This window comes from Mchenga conophoros, linkage group LG18, assembly GCF_057382185.1.
Source record: "Mchenga conophoros isolate Kocher_MC1m ecotype Shallow Benthic linkage group LG18, M_conophoros_male_GT1.1, whole genome shotgun sequence".
In the NCBI taxonomy this organism is placed as follows: Eukaryota; Metazoa; Chordata; class Actinopteri; order Cichliformes; family Cichlidae; genus Mchenga; species Mchenga conophoros.
The window spans coordinates 36,066,738-36,094,437 of record NC_140543.1 but is presented as its reverse complement, the minus strand read 5'-3'; the positions used below and the strand labels follow the sequence as shown (position 1 = coordinate 36,094,437).

General features: G+C 43.0%; 1 protein-coding gene across 1 annotated transcript; it reads right to left on the bottom strand.

Annotated features, from left to right (window-relative positions):
* On the bottom strand, nucleotides 1-27,684 carry LOC146554295 (uncharacterized). The gene is made up of 3 exons (XM_085255212.1): nucleotides 27,436-27,684; nucleotides 3,412-3,762; nucleotides 1-2,057 (listed from the first exon to the last, which is right to left on the bottom strand). Exons 1-3 carry the CDS (start codon nucleotides 27,605-27,607, stop codon nucleotides 511-513), a joined length of 2,070 nt encoding a protein of 689 aa, XP_085111338.1. The 5' UTR covers nucleotides 27,608-27,684; the 3' UTR covers nucleotides 1-510.
* Nucleotides 27,685-27,700: the final 16 nt, after the last annotated feature.

Below are 27,700 nucleotides of genomic sequence, written 5' to 3'. Positions count from 1 at the left end.
TTTACAGATGCACAGACACTTCTTTAATAGGTTCATAATTTCATCAGTTTTGATAAGACTGCCAACATCAGTGGCTGAAATGCAGCCCCAAACCAAAACAGAGTCCCCACTGTGTTTAACGATGGCTGTAAAACACTCACCGTTGTCTCTTCTTGACCTTCTTCATGCACTCTAGCAAGCTGAATTTTTTACATTTGGACCTATCGCTCCATAAGATGTGGAGGATTTTCTCCCCGCTTCCCTTCTATTGGCTTCTTGACACATTTCCTGTTTTTGACGATGCATCTCTCCCCGACCATTTCTTAATAACGTGACATAATTATTTGAATACAATTTCTCTTTGCCATGTGATTTGTATCAATGTTTCAGTGACAATTACTTTGACATCTTCCACATTTTGCAGTTTTATATGCTTTGACAATGAAGGCATTAAACCTCATGGAATGAACCTCTTCTTGCAGGTTTTACAAACATACTTCCTCTCACTTGTGCAACTTCTTGTGTACACTGTCAGTCACTACTTTGACCACATCTTGTTGTAGTTTCGCTAAATTTCACCCCCTCACCCATGTGGATTCTTGTGTGATCCGTCACAGAACTGAAACCTTTGCCAGGAGATTTGCAAAGGTGCTGCCTCTCAGCTGTGTGATTTTTCACGTGAACACTCCCACCACTTTGAGTAAAAACTTCTCCAAATGTTTTGCAAGAACTCTCACTTGTGTGAGACCCCATGTGGACAGTCAAATGACTATTTTGACTGAAAGTCTTACCACAGGTTTTGCAAGAATATGGCCTCTCACCTGTGTGAGTTCTCATGTGTACATTCAAATGACTGTTTTGACTGAAGCTTTTACCACAGGTTACACAGGAGTAGGGCTTATCACCTGTGTGAGTCCTTATGTGGACAGTTAAATCCCTCATTTGGCCAAAACCTTTTCCACATGTTTTACAAGAATACGGCTTCTCACCTGTGTGAGTTCTTGTGTGCCTTTTCAACTTTGATAAGCAGGTAAATTTTTTCCCACATGTGTTGCATTGATAAGGCTTTATATGTGTGTGAGTTTTCATGTGGGCAGTCAAATTACCGCTTTGTGTAAATCTTTTTCCACACGTGGCACAAGAATATGGCTTCTCACCTGTGTGAAACCTAACATGACGTATCAAATTTGAAGCGTCCCTAAACGGTTTCCCACAGATCTTGCAGGGATAGGGCTTTTCACCTGTGTGGGTTCTCATGTGGTTCAGTACTTTGTCACGTCTTCTGAAATTTTTCCCACATGCTTCACAAGAATATGGCTTTTCACCCGTGTGAATGGTTATGTGGCACTTCAACTTTTCCAAGCGGATAAATCTTTTTCCACAAGTGTTGCATTGGTAAGGTTTTATACCTGTATGCGTCGCCATGTGCACCGTTAAATTGCCTTTATGATAAAATCGCTTCCCACAAGTATCGCAAGAATGTCGCTTCTCACCTGTGTGATATCTAATGTGACATATCAGATTTGATCTGTCACTAAATGCTTTCCCACAGATGTTACAGGCAAAAGGCTTTTCACCGGTGTGAGTTCTTATATGGACCAACAAGTTATCCTTTCTCCTGAATTTTTTCCCACATGCGTCGCAAGAGAAAGGCTTCTCACCTGTGTGAATGCTCGTGTGTACTTTCAATGTTGACACGTATTTAAATCTCTTCCCACAGGTGTTACAAGAATATGGTTTCTCATCTGCTCTTCCCTGGCATAGAGAGTCGTGAGAAAGGAGCTGGCTGTTTGGCTCTTCTTTACAGGAACTCTGTTCCTCAAAAACTGAAGAGATCATGAAGGGATTGGTTTGCTGCTCCAGTACAAGCTGCTCTCCCTCCAGTACAAGCTGCTCTCCCTCCAGCACAAGCTGCTCTCCCTCCAGCACAAGCTGCTCTCCCTCCTGATTTGTGAAGAGTTCCTCCTCTTCCTCTTTTATTTGTAGAAGGCCTAGGTCCTGCTGGTTCAGACCAGATTTATTCTCCAGGTTAAAGAGCCATTTGTCATCGAAAATGTCCTCCTTGCATGCATAGTGGTCTAAAGGAATAAAGGGACACATAAAAACATTACTACTGCGATGAGAGGTAAATACATTTTTCAACACCAATAATGACCTTAGACATTGTTGTATTTGGTGTATGATATTGTGAGTTTTTTCTATCCGTTCACCATCTAAATGTATTTGCTTCCACCAATTTGTATGTGTGCAGCTGACAGCCGAGGCTTGTGCGTTAATAAAGACAAGCCTGCAGTCCGCGAGTCCTCTGTTGGGATAGTATGAGTACTATGAGGTAATTAAGATATAATGGGGCCTGATGATTCAAGACTTCGTAGGTGAGAAGAAGGATTTTAAATTCAATTATGGATTTAATAGGTAGTCAGTAAGGACAACCCAGCATGGGAGAAATAGTTCCCATTTCTAGTTCCTGTTAGTGCTGCTGTACATTTGCTGCAGTGTCTTAGATCCACTTATGCTTTTCTGGGAGCCTTTAAAATAGCCAACAACAAGGAGTCAATATAGTTCAGCCTTGAAGTAACAAATGTGTGGTGTAGTTTTTCACCATCACCATTAACTCGGACGTTAAAGGACATATGCTGGTTAAAAATGACTCCGAGACTCTTCAGTGTTTCTGGAGTCGTTGTGTTAAACCAGAGTAAACGTCATGTTTCTAAAGCTCCATTTTGTCTGAATTTAGGAGAAAAACAATTACTGGACATGCAGACCGTTATGTCTTTCAGACAAACCTGCAGTTTAACTGATTTCTGTTATCAGGTCTCATTTTTGAAAAATAAATAGGTAGATCTGTAATGACCTGAGGCAGCTTTATCAACTAAAGGCTTTGAAAGTAATGGTTAATTTACAGCAGCATAAAAACCCGTGGTACATAATGTTTTTAACACTGATAAAATTATCACTTTTAATATCAATGCATTGTATTTCTATTGTGTCTAATAGACACACTGATGGTTTGGAGAGACTGAAAGAAGCAGTCTAAATAAAAATCAGTGGATGTTTAAGTTGAATACTTGAAGATGGATCTCATGGAAGGATGTGATCGTTTCCTCTCTTGAATGGCTAAATTCTTTTGCTTGTGAAGAATTTTAAGAAATCATGACTACTTAAAGTTAATAGGTTATTGGGCTGTGCAGAGCTCTGACTGTCAGCATAGCTACGGTGCAGAAAAGAGGATGGTTTTTATTAGTAAGCGAGTTTTTGTTAGAAAGGAACAAACTATTTTTCCAGGACAAACTCTAAGTTAGAGTTATCTCCATGAAGGCATGTGTTGGTGAGTTATATGAAGGAAATATCAGCCAAACTGCTTTGATTTGCCATTTTCTTTTTTTTCAGTAGTAATGTTACATTCACTCTGACGAATGGGAACATTGTAACCTTTGCTTCTGTGTTGTCTCTTCTTTGGCTGCAGCTTTGTGCTGGTGTCCACACGGTTGTCTACTTCCTGGTAATGATTCTTAGATCCAGGAGAGCTGTGACAGATGAACTGGTCAGAACGTATTTTGGGTTCATTATCATCACTTTCCTCATTAGTGCAAGGCACCATGAAGGTGTCAGTTTCCTGCTTCAGTAAAAGCTGCTCTTCATTCTCAGTGAAGCAGTGTTCCTCGTGTTCCTCTTTAATCGGCAGAGGAACCGTTTCCTCCTGGTCCAAACTGGAGATGCTCTCCTCATTGCAGAGCTGCTGGTCTGTGAGAACGTCCGTATTGTAGACATGTTGTGGGAGATCTTCAGAAAAAAAGAAATAAAAAGGTACACATGACAAAAGGTTACTCCTGTGATCATTGGACATTCAAGTTAGTGACAGAAACAGGTTTCTTTGTGATAAAACAACAATAAAAATGCTAAATTTAAGGTTCTACAGTGAGAGCATGCTGCTCACACTGTTTCATCATTTGTTGGACAGCTTTAATTGAAGCAGCTTTTTAAAAATGTACATTAACCATCCATTTCTGTTCTCAAACGGATCTCCCTGTTGGAGCTCAGTGTGGGGGGAGTTATTTTTTCTCCTTGTAACAACAAGAGGCATGGCATGGGAGGCGGCGATAAAGAGAGGGGACTGGAACTACTAACAATGCGAAGCCTTAGTTTTTAACCTTTCAGCGTCAATCTGCGATTGAGGATGGAGCCTCTCAGTGCCTCATTTGTAAATTAAATATCCTCCACAGAGCTTTATGTTGTGCATTTTCTATGGTTTCGGTTTGGGTCGCTGCTCATGTGGTCGAGCAGCCAGTGCTACCTAGCCTGACCTGTCTCTCCAATGTGATGTTTGTGTATTGTATGTATGGTCGGCAAGGTATCATCTACTTTAATTGCCCCTTGGGGATAAATAAAGTCTCTCTGACTGAAATACAGATCTTTTTGTTCTTGTCCTCCATTTTTAGCCTAAATTAATTGGAGAAATTTTCAAGAAATCTTTTTGATACTTGATGAAAATCATTTGCAGTGGATGTCTAAAGTCCAAGAACTTCTCAAAGGACTACGAATTCACAAACAGGCTGCTCCTGGTTCCAGGTATTAGCCTTAGCACCAGTCTGCAGCATGCATCAATCATAACGCACAGCACGATGTGCCACACGCTTCAAATGCTATTTGTTGTCATATTTTAGTAATATGCAAACATCTTTTGTAGTAACATGTTTTCATGTTTGACATCAGTTTATTGTGTGTTTTTCCTCTTGGGTGTCTGTCTGCAGTATAGCGTGTAATGCTCATAATGCACAATGCCAGGTATGAAGAATGTGATTAGTTGTTCAAATGTTATTAGTTTTTGGCATGTTTACTTAACGGTTTTTCAAATGTAACATAATATCTGAGTGTTTCTTAGTTTTAGACGAGTTAGGCGATTAAAAAAAGAAAAACAGACTAAGACGTCAGGAACATCCCTGGCTTCTAGTGGAGAGCTGTGTTTATGAAAAATCCAATATCACTCTTATTACCCTGGTGTGTTTCTGACTCTCCTCAGAGCACATGCTCCTCTTACAATTAGTTTCAGCAAAATTGTAAATCAAGTAGGAAAATTACATTTATGGAATTGACAGAGTCTAGACAATATTTTATCGGCAGTCCTCTAATGACCCGTTTTCTGAAAGGCACCATGTGGTTGCTTTGTTTAGTGCCATGTCGCACATTCACAGCTCCCACAAAGCTCACCCTGAACTCACCACACAACAGCTGATTAAAGTCACCCACCCATATCTACACTGCTCTAGTACACTTCACATTTGGATGGCTGCTAGGTTAAAACAGGGTTTGGAAAAACATTCCTCTTCTGGTACAGCATTGGACTGAAAATGATTTTAAAATCAGCCAGTAGCCAAAGAACAAAAAAATATATCGCAGTAGGTGAAACTGTGGCCTCTCCTATGCAAAGTATACATAAACCATGAGCGGGTTAAGACTTTTGCACAATATTGAGTTTTTATACTTTACCAGTCTTGGTAGCCGGGAATCGGTCCGCCAGGACCTTTGATCCTGGCCGCCGCCTAACTCACATTGCACCAGACCCCTATGGCGCCTCCTGCGGGTGGTGGGCCTGCAGGAAGATGGGCCCATGTCCCCTTTTTGGGCTGTGTCCGGCCGAGCCACCAGACGCTCGCCCTCGGGCACCCTCCCCCCCAGGGCGGGGCCCCGGTAACCCTATCCCGGGCAGGGTGAACTGTTCCCTCAATGGTCTTTTCATAGGGGTCTTCTGAATCGCTCTTTGTCTGGAGTGCCCACTCCGGGTCAGGGATGAGTTCCTGCCCCAAGTGGAGGAGTTTAAGTATCTCGGGGTCTTGTTCACAAGTGATGGGAGAAGAAAGTGGGAGATTGACAGACGGATTGGTGCTGCGGCTGCACTGATGCGGACGCTGTACCAGTCCGTCGTGGTGAAGAGGGAGCTGAGCGTAAAAGCGAAGCTCTCAATTTACCGGTCGATCTACGCCCTTACCCTCACCTATGGTCACGAGCTGTGGGTAGTGACCGAAAGAACGAGATCGCGGATACAAGCGGCAGAAATGAGCTTCCTCCGAAGGGTGGCTGGCCTCTCCCTTAGAGATAGGGTGAGAAGTTCGGCCATTCGGGAGGGACTCAGAGTAGAGCCGCTGCTCCTCCACATCGAAAGGAGCCAGCCGAGCAGTTTGGGCATCTGACAAGGATGCCTCCTGGGCGCCGCCTGGGCGAGGTTTTCCGAGCATGTCCCACCGGGAGGAGGCCCCGGGGCAGACCCAGGACACGCTGGAAAGATTATATCTCTGGTCAGAGGAGGCAATAGCGGAACTAAAGGGCTGTTTCGAGGTGACCGACTGGGAAACACTCTGTGAGCCTCACGCCGAGGACATCAATGGGCTTACTGAGTGTATCACAGGCTACATAACTTTCTGCACCGACTCCATTGTTCCAGCTCAGACTGTTCATTGTTACCCAAATAACAAGCCGTGGGTGACTAAGGACATCAAAGCCCTCCTCAACAACAAGAAGAGGGCTTTCAGAGGGGGCAACAAAGAGGAGGTGAGGAAGGTCCAGGTGTTACTAAAGGACAAGATCAGAGAGGCTAAGGACAATTACAGGAGGAAGCTGGAGTGGAAACTCCAGCAGAACAGCATGAGAGAGGTGTGGAGGGGCATGAAGACCATCACTGGATTCAGGCCAACCAACAGCAGGGGAGCTGAGGGAGGTGAGAATAGAGCCGACGAGTTGAATCTGTTTTTCAATAGATTCGACACCACAGTGTCTGCTCCCACCCCCACAACCTCACCTGCAGTCAGCCTGGAATCCAGAGCCACACCACTGTGCCAGCCTCTCTCTTCACATGTTGCCTCCTGTGAGATTCCTGACACCCCTCCCCCACCCATCACCTTCACTCAATACCAGGTTGAGATGCAAATGAGGAGACTTCACTCAGGCAAGTCTGCTGGACCAGACGGAGTGAGTCCCCTTGTCCTCAAGACCTGTGCCCCCCAGCTGTGTGGAGTCTTTCATAAACTGTTTATGCTGAGTCTGAGTCTGCAGAGGGTCCCGGTGATGTGGAAGACATCATGCCTCGTCCCTGTACCAAAGACGCCTTGTCCCAGTGGCCCCCAGGATTACAGGCCCGTGGCACTGACCTCCCACATCATGAAGACCCTGGAAAGGCTCATCCTGGACCAGCTGCGACCCATAGTAAGACCACATCTGGATCCCCTTCAGTTCGCTTATCAGCCTCGTCTCGGAACAGAGGACGCCATCATCTACCTGCTCAATCGTGTCTACACCCATCTGGACCAGCCGGCGAGCACTGTGAGGGTCATGTTTTTTGACTTTTCCAGTGCTTTCAACACCATCAGGCCGACCCTCCTGGGTGATAAGTTAGCAGCGATGCAGGTGGATGCTTCTCTGGTGTCCTGGATTGTTGATTACCTGACAGGAAGACCACAATATGTACGTCTCCCACAGTGTGTGTCTGACAAGGTGATTAGCAACACAGGGGCACCACAGGGGACTGTCCTCTCCCCCTTCCTCTTCACCCTCTACACCACAGACTTCAGCCACTGCACAGAGACCTCCATCTTCAGAAGTTTTCTGATGACTCTGCGGTGGTTGGATGCATCAGCAGGGATGATGAGACAGAGTACCGGGCTGTGGTCGACTCCTTTGTCACGTGGTGTGAGCAGAATCATCTGCAGCTCAACGTGGCAAAGACCAAGGAACTGATCGTGGACTTCAGGAAGACCAGGAAACACTTGACCCCTGTTTCAATCCAGGGGCTCAGTGTTGACATTGTGGAGGACTATAAATACCTTGGAGTACACATTGACAATAAACTGGACTGGGCTAAAAACACCACAGCACTTTACAGGAAGGGCCAGAGTCGTCTCTATTTTTTGAGGCGACTGAGGTCCTTCAACATCTGCCAGAAAATGCTGAGGATTTTCTATGAGTCTGTTGTGGCCAGTGCGATCCTCTATGCTGTTGCATGCTGGGGGAGCAGGCTGAGGGTCGCAGATGCCAACAGACTTAATAAACTGATCCGTAAGGCCAGCAATGTTGTGGGGATGGAGCTGGACTCCCTCAAGGTGGTGTCGGAGAGGCGGATGCTGTCCAAGATAAAGACAATGTTGGATAACACCTCCCACCCACTCCATGACATGTTGGTCAGTCACAGGAGCTCGTTCAGTGAGAGACTGAGATTACCGAAAAGCACCACTGAACGACACAGGAAATCATTCCTGCCTGTGGCCATCTCCCTGTACAACGCATCCACTTAACACACTGTTTGCTGCTACAGCTACACATGTTTCTTTTCCAACTATTTATTTATAAGTGACTTATGTATGTATGTATGTATGTATATATATGTATATATTGTACTATTCTTAGTTAGCGTATTGTCTGTCTTGTCTTAATGTTGGTTTAAAATGGAGCACTGTAACAAAAAATAATTTCCCCCAGGGATCAATAAAGTATTCTGATTCTGATTCTGATCTCTCAGCTGGCCTGGGAACGCCTTGGTGTTCGTTCCCCAGATAAGCTGGAGGAAGTGGCTGGGGAGAGGGAGGTCTGGGCTTCTCTGCTTAGGCTGCTGCCCCCGCGACCCGGCTCCGGATAAGCGGAAGAAGATGGATGGATATATTTTACCAGGTGAAAATATTTAAGAATGAAAGCTCTCAAAGAGAACATCCCGACAATCATCCTCCATGGAGCAAGCATTTAGGTATTCGTGCACTACACGAGTAGTTACCTGCACGAGTAGGTTTTTTTTGAAGAAAGCACCATCTGTTGTTGACACTCAGCAAAGCGGTGTGTTTATAGTGGACACTGAGCTGCAGCCACCCACTGAGTAATTGTATTAACTCAATTATAAAACATCATTGTTGCAAACTCTTTGCTTCAGTGCTTCATTTAATGCATGACTCTGTAGCACTCACCCATATCTTCAACTGAAAATAGACCTGCAGGGCTCTAGAGGGCAACCAAATCTCTGATTGTTCGCATTTGGGGGGTTAGCGTCCAGAGATAGTCAGGGATGGGACCTCTGCAATTGGCCGTGGTCCTGTAATTGTCCCTTAGTCCTTCGCATGGACGTTTGAAAGTGCAGGCACATAGAGAGAGGTGAGTAGCTTGAACAAAGCGATATCGATTCATGAAATCCTGAATCGACTTTTAAATATAAATGTATTTTGCCAGAAATGCCGGAATCTCAGGTTAAAGCTCACAAAACTATTTCAACAAACAGCAAATGAGAGCAGGAAGCCATAAACACAGAGCGGACCATCAGAATCAGCTTTCTCTTTCTCGGATTTCTCACCCGACAGCACGTACACGAACACGCCGTCGGGGCTGAAAGCCGACAGCTCACTGACTCTGAGATTTAAGATTCCTTAAATAATGTTTTATTAATAAAAGAAATCCTGTCCACCCAACATCAACATATCTCAGACATCTTCAGGCTCTCTGCCCTTGGTGTGTTTTGGACCAGCACCTGTGACATCAGTACTTGGTAATGTTCCCTGTGTTTCATGTGTCTGAGCGAACACACCAACTCCCTGAGCGATCCCTTGGACCACTGTGAGCAAGAGCAGACGTGTGCACTGTGGTCACACCAGCATCGAATCCATCCAAGTTACATGGTTTATTAAAATAATCAAATTACAGCATTTACATTTATGTTAGACTACTTTTAATTAACTGCTTTAGCCCACTTACAGTGAAAATTAAAAAAATCTTGTCCATGTCCTGTGTAGTATGTTAACACTATTGGAAGTAAAAATAACTTGAACTCCAATTTTGAAAACACAACTTTCTTTTTTTCTTTTTTTAAAAAATAAAGCTCTGACTTGTATTATGAGCCTGTGGTCTGGGAGAGAGTCCTGTAACTCTCTGGCTGTGTCCCAATTCAGGGTCTGCACGCTTGAAGTACGCATTTTAAGTCCGATTACGTCACCGCCACGCGGTCCCAATTCGAAGTGCACTTCAAATGCGTACTCCAAATGCGCCGTCGATTTCCCCAAATATCAAGTGTGGTCCGGTGCACGCTTTGTGGTCCCATATATCCCACAATTCATAGCGCGGCGGTGGGTGTGGATTATTTTGCCGCAAAATACGGCAGAAGGCAGAAGGGAGCGGCCAAAGAGTGAACTGTCAAAAGTAAGTACTGAATATGATGTCACTTATTTATTATGTGTGAATGTTTAATAACGAAGAAAATTAAAACATTACTGTTGGCCACATGTCGACAAAGTTATGTGACATTAGTGCCTTTATGTGTGGACGGGATTATTTTTTAAAACGAAAATGGAAAATCTCCGTTTTCAAAAATACCCGTGTACATGTGGACGTAGCCTCAGTCTCTGACTGGAAGCGCTAATTCGTCATTCGGCTTTTGTCAGACTAAAGTAACTGTTAAAACTGTTTGAAAAGCTCAGCTATACAACAAGGAGAGATTGAGAATTTCCTTTTAGTTCTCAGTTTATTTGATATTGACAAAAGTTAGTCAGTTTTGTCTGTTCTTCTGTAAAACAAACTAAGATTTATTTTTAGAATTAATATTTTGTTTCTAAGTGGAATTGACAATTTAGTCTGTTTCGTTTGTTCTATTTTGAAACTTAAACGCTTTAGTGGCTGCCTTTTGTGTAGTTTGCAATATTTGCCTTTATTTATCTGAAAAAGTCTCATGTTCCTTAAGTACATCTACCCTGTTGAACTTATTATGGGAAATAAATATTTAAATAAAAACAAGCTGCTGATTATTTCACATTTTACTTGTGAGCAACGGCACATTTAAATCTTACAAATATAGTTATTTGGCTTATATCGTGATAGATATCGTTATCGCCTGAAATGAAAAAAACATATCGTGATATGAAAAAATCTCATATCGCCCAGCTCTACTATAAGGATGTTATGTGTTTGTAGACTTTCTGCCCAGTTTGACCCATTTAGCAGACGTCAGCCTGTTTAAGGCTCTGATATCTATTCTGTATGACTTAAAGCAGTTATGACATGGTCTGATTTTCTCACCCAATAAAGGAATATTTCATATATCAGTCTACTCTTCATTCTATCAGAAACTGTTTTCACAGCTCGTACATTTTCTTTTTACACATATATGTAAGCATTGAGCCAAATTTAGTAATGCCAACATACTGAAGGAACAACATTTGTCTCTTATGTATAATACATCTGTATATACACTTTTGAGTGAAGATTTAAGGTGATTGGAAATATATATAACTGCAACTTGAATCTTTGACCCAGAGTTCAAGCTCAGTGCTGTAATATACCCCCCTCTTCCGGGGGGCGGGTGGGGGTATATATATTATATATGGCTACGGATACCGACTACGGAACGGAGCAGTTGTCAGCCACCTCCTGTACATGGATGACATCAAGCTGTATGCCAAGAGTGAACGAGACATCGATTCACTGATCCACACTACCAGGCTATACAGCAATGACATTGGAATGTCGTTCGGACTGGAGAAGTGTAGTCGGATGGTAACAAAGAGAGGGAAGGTAGTCAGAACTGAGGGGATTGAAATACCAGAAGGCAACATTGCAGACATAGAGGACAGCTACAAGTACCTGGGGATCCCACAGGCAAATGGGAGCCATGAAGAGGCCGCTAGAAAGGCTGCAACCACCAAGTACCTGCAGAGGGTCAGGCAAGTCCTGAGGAGTCAGCTGAACAGTAAGAACAAGATCCGGGCCATCAACACCTACGCCCTTCCCGTGATCAGGTACCCTGCTGGGGTAATAGGCTGGCCAAAGGAGGAGATAGAAGCCACTGACATAAAGACAAAAAAGCTCCTTACCATGCATGGAGGGTTTCACCCCAAGTCCAGCACCCTGAGGCTGTACGCTAAGCGGAAGGAAGGGGGCCAGGGACTGGTGAGTGTCAGCACCACAGTCCAGGATGAGACAACGAACATCCAAGAATACATTGGGAAGATGGCCCCAACTGACCGAGTGCTCAGTGAATACCTCAGGCAGCAGAAACCCAAGAAAGAGGAGGGAGATGAGGAACCATCATGGAAGGACAGGCCCCTGCACGGTATGTACCACCGGCAGATAGAGGAGGTGGCTGACATCCAGAAATCCTACCAGTGGCTGGACAAAGCTGGACTGAAAGACAGCACAGAGGCACTAATCATGGCAGCACAAGAACAATCTGTGAGCACAAGATCCATAGAGGCTGGGGTCTATCACACCAGGCAAGACCCCAGGTGCAGGCTGTGTAAAGATGCCCCAGAGACAATCCAGCACATAACAACAGGGTGCAAGATGCTAGCAGGCAAGGCATACATGGAACACCATAACCAAGTGGTGTACAGGAACATCTGTGCCGAGTATAACCTGGAAGTCCCGAGGTCAAAATGGGAGATGCCCCCAAGGGTGGTGGAGAATGACCGAGCTAAGATCCTGTGGGACTTCCAGATACAGACGGACAAAATGGTGTAGGGCTGCTCGATTATGGCAAAAATGATAATCACGATTATTTTCACTGAAATTGAGATCTCAATTATTTGACGATATTTATTTAACCCTTTAAGACCTACTATAGAACCAAGTCCGCCAGAGCTCATATTATTTTTTTACATGTTGTAGTGCCATTTGTGGGAGCATTTCAAGTTGCTATACTACTGTTATAGCCCATATTTTAATAATATGTATGCATTAAGTCCATAGTAACTACATTAATTGCAAAAAAGTGCAATAAACTACAAAAAAATTGAAAATTGTTTTTGTTTTGTTTACATATATTTCTACTTGGAGAAATTTAAGAGGTTTATCTCTCAAAACTTTAAATACAAAAAAGTTGCAAAAAATAGTTTCCCACCACAGGAAATTTATTTTGAGTGTCTTCATAGTTTTATTTTGGAGATACACCAATTTTTATATACTGCAGGAAAAACAAAAAAACAATCCTATGATGCAAATTTGCAAAGAAAACAGCAGGTGCATCAAAATAAACTATTTCCAGCAGTGCAATTCGAGTTCTAAGCATCCCAGAAACAATTCAGAAAAGTCAAACATGACTTATGAAAACACCATTATAGGCTTTTAAGGCCTACAAGTAAAAAACTACATTTTCTGCGAAAATGACGTCGCTTCCGGTTTCGGGCAGGAAATGGCGGACATGCGATAGTTCGCGCTGACGTCTGTTTCACTGTGGGAAGTGTTACGAACAGCTGATCGGATCGGCAAAGCGTGTTTCTGGAATATTATGTTTTTGTTCCTGCAAGCGCTTTTTATGCAAATTTTGCAAAGCTTTATGTGGAAGGAAACCGTGACCGAGGACAAGCTGATGGCATAAGATGTAAGTACAACTCCTCCGGTTTCATATGCAAAAAAATATATTGCGCTAGCTTACGCGGTTCAGGTTCTACAGGGAATTAAAAATAGCTACACAAAACGGAGCGTGCAGCTCTGACCAGCTTTAAAGGGTTAACAATAACAACGTATTGAATAATGACTTTAAAAAATAATATAAAATAGTGTGCAACACCACTGAAGTTTTTTTTTACCTCTCTTTTCAGCCAACGGCAGTCACTCTTCTCTCCAAATAACTTCTGCTTAGCTTTCCGAGCTTCCCTCGGGTCCTCTTAATCAGCGGTCTCCACCTTTTTTTGCGCCACGGACCGGTTTATGCCCGACAATATTTTCACGGACCGGCCTTTAAGGTGTCGCGGATAAATGAGGGAGGGGCTAATAATCGGCTCAGTCATTTTTAATGATCGTTGAAAGCCCAGATCGTAATCATGATTAAAATTCGATTAATTGAGCAGCCCTAAAATTGTGGTGGCTAACCAACCGGTCATAGTGGTGGTAGACAAACAGAAGAAGACGGCTGTAGTGATCGATGTAGCAGTTCCGAATGACAGCAATATCAGGAAGAAGGAACACGAGAAGCTGGAGAAATACCAAGGGCTCAGAGAAGAGCTCGAGAGGATGTGGAGGGTGAAGGTAACAGTGGTCCCCGTGGTAATCGGAGCACTAGGTGCGGTGACTCCCAAGCTAGGCGAGTGGCCCCAGCAGATCCCAGGAACAACATCGGAGATCTCTGTCCAGAAGAGCGCAGTCCTGGGAACAGCTAAGATACTGCGCAGGACCCTCAAGGTCCCAGGACTCTGGTAGAGGACCCGAGCTTGAAGGATAAACCGCCCGCAGGGGCGTGCTGGGTGTTTTTTATTTTTATATATATATATATATATATATACTAGGGGTGCAACGATATTCGTATCGATATTGAACCGTTCGATACAGTGCTTTCGGTTCGGTACGCATATGTATCGAACAATACAACATTTGTAATTTATTTTATCAACTTTCCTTCTGACGATGCTGTCTGTGTTGAGCGCTCAGTGAATCTGTGTTCGACTACTCCGCCTAGGCTGCACTGTCCAGCGCAGATCCACTGAGCGCTCAACACAGACAGCATAGTCAGAAGGAAGAGCCCAGGGCAAGCTAGCAAGACAGAAGTTAAGCTCTCCTTGCAACAGGCAAATTGAACCTCATTCAGATCTGGCGTTTGGAATTATTTGGGTTTTCATGTGACGTATGACCCTGAAGGTAAGCGAGTCATGGACTAAAGTAAAACAGTATGTTGGATGTGCCATGCAATGCTCAATTACATGGGTGGGAACTAGTGTGTTAGCGCAGTTAGCTCGTTAACGTGTTGGCCGTCTAGCCCCATGCACGGAGCGATCGGCGGTAGCTCGTTAACGGAGATTTGCCGTGTTGTGGCGTTAAGGTCATTTCAACGAGATTAACCTGAAAGCACTAGTGGGAACACAACGAATATGACTGCACATTTACGCCGACATCATCCTAGTGCAAAGACAAAAACAACAAGCATGCTACTAACTTTAGCCGAGTCATTTAGACAGCTGTTAGCACATGATTCTCCTTATGCTGCTGAGAATATAGCCCAGAAGAAGCGGATAGTATAGCTTTTATTTTGGAAAGAGGCATTTCTCTGTAATAAACTCTCTTTTCCAAAGATGAGTGATTCCTCAATCAGATACAGGGCTTGCAATATCGCTAGCCCCAGGACGTCGGGCTAGCGATTTTTTCTGTCGCGCTACCAAAATCTCTCTCTGCCCTGCCCGTCGGGCTATTGTAGGAAAAATATATGTCAATGCTTTTGCATTCTTTCAGAAATGTAGCTGGGTAATTATGTCATTGGCATCGGTGAGCCACTGTCAATATGTGACATATTGAAGTCGCGTTTGAATTTGCGCTTGTTTTTTTGCTTTCACTTTGCAATCGTGCGAACTGTGTATAGAGAGCGACAGCAGTGATCTGTGAGTGATGATAATTTGTGCACCAATTACTCTGACATCGTCTTATCAATCGTTAGCTTACTATGCAAACATGACAAGTGAAATCTCCCGCAGCTTAAACATGTGAGAGGTTGATCACGCAGAGAATCGCTGAGCTTATGTGAGTGCGTGTGTAAAAGCATTTCAGTTCTGCTGAGCCAAATAAGTCATGGTCAGGGTGAAGAAGTGACAGCCAAAGAAAAGCTTACCACAAAACGGAGAAGTTATGACAAATCAGACTATAAGGCAAAAAGAAAATGCAGCTTTATGGTTTCATGGACAAAATAATTTCTGTGGCTGCAATATGACGAGCTAAATAACCAGGGCTGCACATAAGTAGTCCACAGGTGCGCATTCGCTGTCAAAATAAAAAACACGCACAGGGGTTAGGGTTAAATTTAAAAGCTGTACTTTTGAGTTAAAATATATATCTTTATAATTTTAATAAATGACAAATTAAAAAGGCATGAACATTTTTTTTGTATCGAAAAAATATCGAACCGTGACACCAAAGTATCGAACCGAACCGTGAATTTTGTGTATCGTTGCACCCCTAATATATATATATATATATACATACATACATAAATACATACACATATATATACATACACATATATATATGTATATATATATATATATATATACATACACATATATATATATATATATATATATATATATATATACATACACATATATATATATATATACATACATATATATATACATATACATATATATATATATATATATATATATATATATATATATATATATATATATACATATACATATATATATATATATATATATATGTGTATATATATATATATGTATATATATATATATATATATACACATATACATATATATATATACACATATATATATATATATATATATATATATATATACACATATATATATATACACATATATATATAAAAAAAAAAACACCCAGCACGCCCCTGCGGGCGGTTTATCCTTCAAGCTCGGGTCCTCTACCAGAGGCCTGGGAGCTTGAGGGTCCTGCGCAGTATCTTAGCTGTTCCCAGGACTGCGCTCTTCTGGACAGAGATCTCCGATGTTTTTCCCGGGATCTGCTGGAGCCACTCGCCTAGCTTGGGAGTCACCGCACCTAGTGCTCCGATTACCACGGGGACCACCGTTACCTTCACCCTCCACATCCTCTCGAGCTCTTCTCTGAGCCCTTGGTATTTCTCCAGCTTCTCGTGTTCCTTCTTCCTGATATTGCTGTCATTGGGAACCGCTACATCGATCACTACGGCCGTCTTCTTCTGTTTGTCTACCACCACTATGTCCGGTTGGTTAGCCACCACCATTTTGTCCGTCTGTATCTGGAAGTCCCACAGGATCTTAGCTCGGTCATTCTCCACCACCCTTGGGGGCATCTCCCATTTTGACCTCGGGACTTCTAGGTTATACTCGGCACAGATGTTCCTGTACACTATGCCGGCCACTTGGTTATGGCGTTCCATGTATGCCTTGCCTGCTAGCATCTTGCACCCTGCTGTTATGTGCTGGATAGTCTCTGGGGCATCTTTACACAGCCTGCACCTGGGGTCTTGCCTGGTGTGATAGACCCCAGCCTCTATGGATCTTGTACTCAGAGCTTGTTCTTGTGCTGCCATGATTAGTGCCTCTGTGCTGTCTTTCAGTCCAGCTTTGTCCAGCCACTGGTAGGATTTCTGGATATCAGCCACCTCCTCTATCTGCCGGTGGTACATACCGTGCAGGGGCCTGTCCTTCCATGATGGTTCCTCGTCTCCCTCCTCTTTCTTGGGTTTCTGCTGCCTGAGGTATTCACTGAGCACTCGGTCAGTTGGGGCCATCTTCCCAATGTATTCTTGGATGTTCCTTGTCTCATCCTGGACTGTGGTGCTGACACTCACCAGTCCCCGGCCCCCTTCCTTCCGCTTAGCGTACAGCCTCAGGGTGCTGGACTTGGGGTGAAACCCTCCATGCATGGTCAGGAGCTTTCTTGTCTTTATGTCAGTGGCTTCTATCTCCTCCTTTGGCCAGCTTATTACCCCAGCAGGGTACCTGATCACGGGCAGGGCGTATGTGTTGATGGCCCGGATCTTGTTCTTACCATTCAGCTGACTCCTCAGGACTTGCCTGACCCTCTGCAGGTACTTGGTGGTTGCAGCCTTTCTAGCGGCCTCTTCATGGTTCCCATTTGCCTGCGGGATCCCCAGGTACTTGTAACTGTCCTCTATGTCTGCAATGTTGCCTTCTGGTAGTTCAATCCCCTCAGTTCTGACTACCTTCCCTCTCTTTGTTACCATCCGACTACACTTCTCCAGTCCGAACGACATTCCAATGTCATTGCTGTATAGCCTGGTAGTGTGGATCAGTGAATCGATGTCTCGTTCACTCTTGGCATACAGCTTGATGTCATCCATGTACAGGAGGTGGCTGACAACTGCTCCGTTCCGTAGTCGGTATCCGTAGCCAGTCTTGTTAATGATCTCACTGAGGGGGTTCAGGCCTATGCAGAACAGCAGTGGGGACAGAGCATCTCCTTGGTAGATCCCGCACTTGATGGTAACTTGTGCTATGGGCTTGGAGTTGGCCTCTAGTGTTGTACGCCACATCCCCATTGAGTTCCTGATGAAGGCTCTTAGGGTCCCATTGATCTTGTACAATTCTAGGCATTCCAGTATCCAGCTGTGGGGCATTGAGTCATAGGCCTTCTTGTAATCAATCCAGGCAGTGCACAGGTTGGTCAGTCTGGTCTTGCAGTCTCGGCTGATTGTTCTGTCTACCAGTAGCTGGTGTTTTGCACCTCTGGTATTCTTGCCAATTCCTTTCTGTGTCCCGCTCATGTATTGACCCATGTGCCTGTTCATCTTAGCCGATATGATGCCTGACAGGAGCTTCCATGTAGTACTGAGGCAGGTTATTGGTCGGTAGTTGGAGGGGACCGGTCCCTTCTTGGGGTCCTTGGGGATCAGGACCGTCCGGCCTTCAGTTAGCCATTCCGGGTGTCTTTCGTTAACTAGCAGCTGGTTCATTTGTGCTGCCAGACGCTCGTGGAGTGCAGTCAGCTTCTTCAGCCAGTAGGCGTGAACCATGTCGGGCCCTGGTGCTGTCCAACTCTTCATACTGGAGACCCTTTCTTGGATATCTGCCACTGTGATGGTTACTGGACCCTGTTCAGGGAGGTCGCTGTGGTCTGCCCTCAGATCCACTAGCCACTGAGCATTGCCGTTATGGGTTGCATCCTTCTCCCATATGCTCTTCCAGTATTGCTCCGTCTCCAGCCTTGGTGGTGCTGTTCTCTTATTGTTCCCTTGCCACTGAGAGTACACCTTTGCTGGTTCTGTGGCGAACAGCTGGTTTATTCTCCTGCCTTCTATCTCTCTGGTGTACCTCCTCAAGCGGCTGGCCAAGGATGTGAGTCTTTGCTTGGCAGTTTCCAAGGCCTCAGGTATGGACAGCTTGCTGTATTTCTTAGGCACCTTATTTGTCGCACCTTTCTGCAACTCCGTTAGTTGGCTAACCTCCCTCCGTGCTACTTTGATCTTGCCCTCTAGCCTCCTTCTCCATGGAGGGTACTGCCCCTTGTGGCTGTTCAACTTGTAGCCAAGCATCTCACTGATCACTGCTGCCGTATTGTAGATCAGCTTGTTAGTGTCGGTAATCGTGGTTGTAGGTATTGCCCGTAGTGCTGCATTAACATCATCTAGCAGACCTTCTGAGGGTACTTCACGTAATCTTGGTAACCGGCTACGGGGGATCCAGGTTTCAAGCTTGGCCATGATCCTATTTTTCAGGTCAGTTCCTCTCGCACTCAACGATCCTTCTCCTATCGCACTTGGGGCTATGTACCCAATCTCGGGTGGGGGTGATGATATCTCCCCCCTGACCTGGCGTCCTGACTCCTCCTTGCCGTAGCATTTGTGTTGTACCTCGTCAATCTCTAGCTGTGAGAGCAGTCCCTTCTTTCGAATGTTGGAACACTGAGCTACTAGTTGTTTCGCCGTCATTGTGGATGTTGGGTATCGAAGAATCCATAGGTCCCTCATCCTATTCATGTAGCCCCTTCCGCCGGGGTTACTTGCGTAGTAGCATTCCAACAACGCCCTGTTTTCGTCCCTTGCCCACCGATGCCTTCTTGTTCCAGTAGCCCACTTTTCGTCAGGGTGCCCTGGTTCCTCAACACCTGACGCGGACCTTGTTGATCCGGGCGACGTCCGAGCCGGCATGCCTTCATATTTATCTGTCTCGCTCATGTCTGCGGTAGGCTTGCTTAGCATAGGGGGTCTAGCCTTAGGACCCTTACTGGATACAGACGCCCCAGGCAGGAATCGAACTTGCGATCCTCTGTTCCAAAGGCGTGTAGTTTAACCACTACGCTATCCAGCTGCCGATATATATATATATATATACACATAGATATATATATATATATATATATATATATATACACACATATACATATATATATATATATATACATATATATATATATATACATATATATACACATATACATATATATACACATATATACACATATACATATATATACACATATATACACATATACATATATATACACATATATATATATATATATATATATATATATATATATATATATATATATATATATACACATATACATATATACATATATATATATATATATATATATATACACACATATACACATATATATATATATATATATATATATATACACACACATATATATATACACATATACACATATATATATATATATATATATATACACACACATATATACACACACATATACACATATATATATATATATATATATATACACACACATATATACACACACATATATATATATATATATATATATATATATATATATATATATATATATATATATATGTGTGTGTATATATATATATATATATATATATATATATATATATATATATATATATATATATATATATATATATATATTAGGGGTGCAACGATATTCGTATCGATATTGAACCGTTCGATACAGTGCTTTCGGTTCGGTACGCATATGTATCGAACAATACAAAATTTGTAATTTATTTTATCAACTTTCCTACTGACGATGCTGTATGTGTTGAGCGCTCAGTGAATCTGCGTTCGACTACTCCGCCTAGGCTCGACAGTGCAGCCTAGGCGGAGTAGTCGAACGCAGATTCACTGAGCGCTCAACACATACAGCATCGTCAGAAGGAAGAGCGCAGGGCAAGCTAGCGAGACAGAAGTTAAGCTCTCCTTGCAACATGGACCTCCCCCCACCCTCATTCAGATCTGGCATTTGGAATTATTTTGGTTTTCATGTGACGTATGACCCTGAAGGTAAGCGAGTCATGGACTAAAGTAAAACAGTATGTTGGATGTGCCATGCAATGCTCAATTACATGGGTGGGAACTAGTGTGTTAGCGCAGTTAGCTCGTTAACGTGTTGGCCGTCTAGCCCCATGCACGGGGCGATCGGCGGTAGCTCGTTAACGGAGATTTGCCGTGTTGTGGCGTTAAGGTCATTTCAACGAGATTAACCTGAAAGCACTAGTGGGAACACAACGAATATGACTGCACATTTACGCCGACATCATCCTAGTGCAAAGACAAGTGGAAGCAGAAAAAAAACAAGCAAGCATGCTACTAACTTTAGCCGAGTCATTTAGACAGCTGTTAGCACATGATTCTCCTTATGCTGCTGAGAATATAGCCCAGAAGAAGCGGATTGTATAGCTTTTATTTTGGAAAGAGACATTTCTCTGTAATAAACTCTCTTTTCCAAAGATGAGTGATTCCTCAATCAGATACAGGGCTCGCAATATCGCTAGCCCGACGTCCCGGGGCTAGCGATTTTTCCAGTCGGGCTACCAAAATCTCTCTCTGCCCTGCCCGTCGGGCTATTGTAGGAAGGAAAAATATATGTCAATGCTTTTGCATTCTTTCGGAAATGTAGCTGGGTAATTATGTCATTGGCATCGGTGAGCCACTGTCAATATGTGACATATTGAAGTCGCGTTTGAATTTGCGCTTGTTTTTTTGCTTTCACTTTGCAATCGTGCGAACTGTGTATAGAGAGCGACAGCACTGATCTGTGAGTGATGATAATTTGTGCACCAATTCCTCTGACATCGTCTTATTAATCGTTAGCTTACTATGCAAACATGACAAGTGAAATCTCCCGCAGCAAGCTTAAACATGTGAGAGGTTGATCTCACAGAGAATCGCTGAGCTTATGTGAGAAGCGCAAATTCAAACGCGATTTCAATATGTCACATATTGACAGTGGCTCACCGATGCCAATGACATAATTACCCAGCTACATTTCCGAAAGAATGCAAAAGCATTGACATATATTTTTCCTTCCTACAATAGCCCGACGGGCAGGGCAGAGAGAGATTTTGGTAGCCCGACTGGAAAGATCCCGGGCTAGCGATATTGCGAGCCCTGTATCTGATTGAGGAATCACTCATCTTTGGAAAAGAGAGTTTATTACAGAGAAATGTCTCTTTCCAAAATAAAAGCTATACTATACGCTTCTTCTGGGCTATATTCTCAGCAGCATATTAAACATATCAGGTCCCCATAAGGAGAATCCTGTGCTAACGGCTGTCTAAATGACTCGGGTAAAGTTTGTAGCATGCGTGCTTGTTGTTTTTGTCGGCTTCCACTTGTCTTTGCACTAGGATGATGTTGGAGTAAATGTGCAGTCATATTCGTTGTGTTCCCACTAGTGCTGTCAGCGTAAATCTCGTTGAAATGACCTTAACGCCACAACACGGCAAATCTCTGTTAACGAGCTACCGCGGATCGCCCTGAGCGTGGGGCTGGACGGCCAACACGTTAGCGAGCTAACTGCGCTAACACACTAGCTCCCACCCATGTAATTGAGCATTGCGTGGCACATCCAACATACTGTTTTACTTTAGTCCATGACGCGCTTACCTTCAGGGTCATACGTCAGATGAAGACCAAAATAGTTCCAAACGCCAGATCTGAATGAGGGTGGAGGGGTTCATATTGGCATGTTGCAAGGAGAGCTTAACTTCTGTCTCGCTAGCTTGCCCTGTGCTCAGTGAATCTGCACTCGACTACTCCGCCTAGGCTGCACTGTCGAGTGCAGCTTGCCCTGCGCTCAGTGAATCTGCAGATCCACTGAGCGCTCAACACAGACAGCATCGTCAGAAGGAAAGTTGATAAAATAAATTACAAATTTTGTATTGTTCGATACATATGTGTACCGAACCGAAAGCACTGTATCGAACGGTTCAATATCGATACGAATATCGTTGCACCCCTAATACATACACATATATATATACATACATAGACATATATATACATACATACATACATACATACACACACACATACATATATATATATACATACACATATACATATATATATGTCAAACCAGTTTTTTAATATATTTAACTCCTTTTCCGCTGTAGTCAGAAGCTGTTCTAGGTTTTTACCTGAGCAGTACAGACTGGTATCATCAGCAAACAATACACATTTTAACAGTTTGGAAATGCTACATATGTCATTTATATATAATAAAAATAATTTAGGGCCCAGCACAGAGCCCTGAGGAACACCACAAGTTACCTTCAACTGCTTAGATTTTACATTATTGAATTCGACATATTGATTTCTGTCATCCAGGTAACTTTTCATCCACTTGTATGCTAACCCTCTTATGCCATATCTCTCTAGTTTATTCATTAATATAGAATGATCAATTGTATCAAACGCCTTTTTTAAGTCTATAAAAACACCAACAGTATATTCCTGTCATTTGCTGTCATGTAGTTCTTGTTATGGATAAAAAGTGTCTTTTTTTTTTTTCAAAACAGCTGATAACTATTCGCTGATAGCTGCCAACATCTGCAAACAAATATAATTCTATAAAGTGGTTCTATATATTGTGTAACTGTTCATATAGAGAGTTATTAAATTTATTGCTAATGCAATCATATGGCACACTGACTTCTGAGGAAATTTTAAATGGCACTCGTCATCAGAAAGGTTGCCTACCCCTGCTGTAGATTATTTATTATAAGCCTATTTTTACTTTGCTTACCAACACAATTTAAAAACTGGTTTATAGTATGAAGTTCGCATAGTCGACAAAAGTCCTGAATCGGTCATGTGCTTTGGAGCACAGGCACATCCATCAACTCTACAAGGTTAACTCTGTAATCATCAAAGGTTGTTACGTTCAAACTGAGGGCTATCTTCCAATGTACACACACTAACAGTCCAGCAAAGGTTTGAGCTGTCTGAACATCATGCCAAAAATAGAATAGAATAGAATAATCCTTTAATTGGCCCACAAGGGGAAATTTGGTTGTAACAGCAGCCAAAAAGACACATATACAAACAAAGAGTACACAGGACACAGAACAGAAACATACACAATTTTCTTACATATTTACATTAAGGACAAAGTGAAAAAAGGACTCTGTCAGATCGCAGCTGCTGATACTGGCTGCAAGCTTGGAGTGGCGCTGGAAGTCATATATAAATAACCAAAGACATTTAAACTTGAGAAAAATAACTTTTGTTGCTCACAAATCAGGAGATGGCTATAAGTTATTACAGCGTTTCCAGGTTTAAAGAATTGGAATTAGAAGCAACATCAAGAAATATAAAGTGTGCCACACAATACAGAAAATGCCTGAAGAAAGATCCAGCGGTCTAAAGACCCAGAACAGCTGCCGAGACACTAGAGTGAATGACTTAGCCACGTTGTGAAAAGTAGATTCAAAGAATACAATCACTAAAACCCAGACAATGGACTGCAACGTTACTGACCAACAAAAAAATCTCCCTCACCCTCAAGCCAGAATAAAGTACACTAAGGACAACCTGGAGAAAGATTATGCATATTGGAAATACCTCCTGTGGGCACATGACATTTGGAGAAAACAAGGAGTGCATACAACCCAAAGAACACTGTCCCCACAGTGAAACACAGAAACACAGAGAAACACAGAAACAGTGCAACACAGAAACACAGTGAAACACGGAAACAGTGGAACAAAGTGAAACACAGAAACAGTGAAACACAGTGAAACACAGAAACACAGTGAAACACAGAAACAGTGAAACACAGTGAAACACAGAAACAGTGAAACACAGTGAAATACAGAAACACAGTGAAACACAGAGAAATACAGAAACACAGTGAAACACAGTGAAACACAGAATCAGTGAAACACAGTGAAACACAGAAACAGTGAAACACAGTGAAACACAGAAACAGTGAAACACAGAAAAACACGGAAACAGTGAAACACAGAAAAACACGGAAACAGTGAAACACAGTGGAACACAGAAAACGTGAAACACAGAAACACAGTGAAACACAGAAACACAGAGAAACACGGAAACACAGTGAAACACAGAAACACAGAAAAACACACAAAACGTGGAACACAGTGAAACACAGAGAAACACGGAAACAGTGGAACAAAGTGAAACACAGAAACAGTGAAACACAGAAAAACACGGAAACAGTGAAACACAGTGGAACACAGAAACAGTGAAACACAGAAAAACACGGAAACAGTGAAACACAGTGGAACACAGAAAACGTGAAACACAGAAACACAGTGAAACACAGTGAAACAGAAACTCAGTGAAACACAGAAACACAGTGAAAGTTAGTTCAGGGGATATGTGTTAGCCTTGTTAAAAACACAGGCCACCACAACACAGTCACGTCCATGTATGCCTGCTGTTAGGGCACAGGAAGCTGCTGGAGTGTTGTCCTCAACAACATGTGTCAGACAATACAAGCACATAAGCACTGACACAGGAAGTGCTTTTGTGTGTGTGTGTGTGTGTGTGTGTGTGTGTGTGTGTGTGTGTGTGTGTGTGTGTGTGTTTAATTGTGTAATTTCCGTAACTGTGAGATATGTGCTGCTACCTAGGTTTTTAATCTCAATGGGATCTTCCTGGTTAAATTAAAAATAGAGGAAGGGAAGAAGTTAAAAACTGGACATAGAGACATCTGAGTGTTTGTGTCTCTGTGTAATCTGTAAAGCTCTGAGCTTCTGTACTCATACATCAATAAAACAACCATAAAACCAACACAGTCGTACATGTCTGCACCACAACAGCTTGTCTTCCATTATTACCAACTTAGCCTGACTCGACTCTGTTACTGTTGTTTTTAATTACTACTAAATACCACCTCAATGTGTGTCGGACGTCATAGCAACGCAACTGCAAGTCCTGTGATGTCATTTGTATGTGACACAACCACAACAACAGAGGACGCTGCGGCAGTATAGCTGATGCCCACACACACAGACCACTACCTCCTCTTTGACTCCCACCACCGTCTGGAACACAAACTTGGACCCTACAACACTGGGCAGAAAACACGCCCAGGGCAGGAGGCAAAGAAATGGAACACACATGTAAACAAAGCTTTCAAAATATGTGGTTATCCCAGCTGGGCCTTCATCCAACCAGCACAGATGCAGAGTAAAGAAGGTCAGACACCAACGAGCCACACACTCATACACAAACTGGTTCATCCCAAACACAAGCTAAGCAACACAGTGTATGCTGTGGAGTGCAACTAGGAGAGCTCAGACCTCTGCAGTGAAGAAATTAAACAGCCACTGCATAAACGCATGGCACAGCATAGAAGCGCCACCTTGACAGGACAAGACTCGGCTGTACATCTGCATCTAAAGGTCAAAGGTCACTCTTTGAGGATGCCAATGTCCACATTTTGGACAGTGAAAACAGATGGTTTGAAAGAGGAGTGAAAGAAACCATCCTTGAACAGAGGGCGGGGCTTACGACACCAACTGTCTGCTACCTACATCCCAGTTTTGAGATCCCTTCCCAGGCACCTCAACCCCTACTCACATCTTGCGTCAGTTGATCTGAATAAGTCACATGATAGGGCGAGGCGAGGTCCCACAATGGCTTCACCCGAAGTCTCTGCCGATAGCGACCTACACCCTTTTTTGACACCTTGGCTCACATGATGAATATACATCACAGACACCTCACCCTTACTACTGGAACTTCAACATTATGCACTCCATACTGTACATTAATGCCACTTGTTTTGCACATGTTCAACTACCAACCTCTGTATAGTTTATACATTTTATTTATTGTTTACTCTATTTAATTTGTAAAATATGTGTACACACACACACACACGTAGAAAAACATATTTAGTATACACATCCAGTAATGCATATACTATTATATATTGTACATATATTTATTACTCTCAGATTTAGCCATTCTTATATTTTCCTTGTTTTATGTTATGGTATGTTTTGCACACCTCTGTTGCTTGTGAAGCTCACACACAAGAATTTCACTCGCATGTAATGGACCAGTGTACCTGCACATATGATGTGACAATAAAAGTGATTTGATTTGGATTTGATTTGAATAGTGGGTCAACGACCCTCTTAAGGGACACCTGGGACCTGAACAAACTGAGTACCGTGTACTGATTGCATGAATACAGTTGAAGTTTTAGAGCAGTCGTGTTAGAAATAAACACACTACTGCACTGGGAAAATATAACTGGGATAATACTGTGTTTCCTGCTCGCTGTGCTCGTTTCAGCTGCTCCTTGAATGTCTCCATTGTCCATGAGCTTTATAATTTCTCCAGATTTCTCAACGCAGCTAACACAAAGACAACTTGAAAGGACAGATGTAGTAGTATCCCACGGAGAGAATAGGGGTGGGGTTATATAAATCAGTATGTGGCCAAAAGCAGAGACACAAAGAGACACGCACTGCTAACAAAAGAAACGCGTTATGTGATCGATATCAAACTATAAAGTAACCTTCTTTGTGTTACACCCACGCCTGAAATGTGAATCAATTTCCTACGCCATCTGGAACCTGCAGTAAACCGTCTCAGGTATGCGCTCCTTCACAATAACCCGAGGGCATCAATTTATTTTCAGTGAAGTTTACAGCAGCATTTCCGTGACCTCGTTACATCTACCTGTCCGTTTCACCCCTTTAAATGCGTGCTACTGATCCACTAGTTCGCAGCTTTATCATGCAGCGGTGGTTTTGTTACGTACCTATTCTCTGTAACTTTATTTTGGGGAACTTAACGGTGATATCCCGGAGTATGCGCTGCCTGGCATCGGCCTCATTCTGGACGATCGTTTTTACAAAGGCTCCGAATATCTCTTCAGCAGCAGCCGTTAGTCGCTCATTAACAAAGTCTCTCAAATACTCGACTGAACACATCGTTACTTCAGCAGCTCAAATATTTATCTGCTATAAAGTACACAACCGTTTTCAGCTTCGACTACCGAGCAGAGCCAGAAACGTTCTACGCAT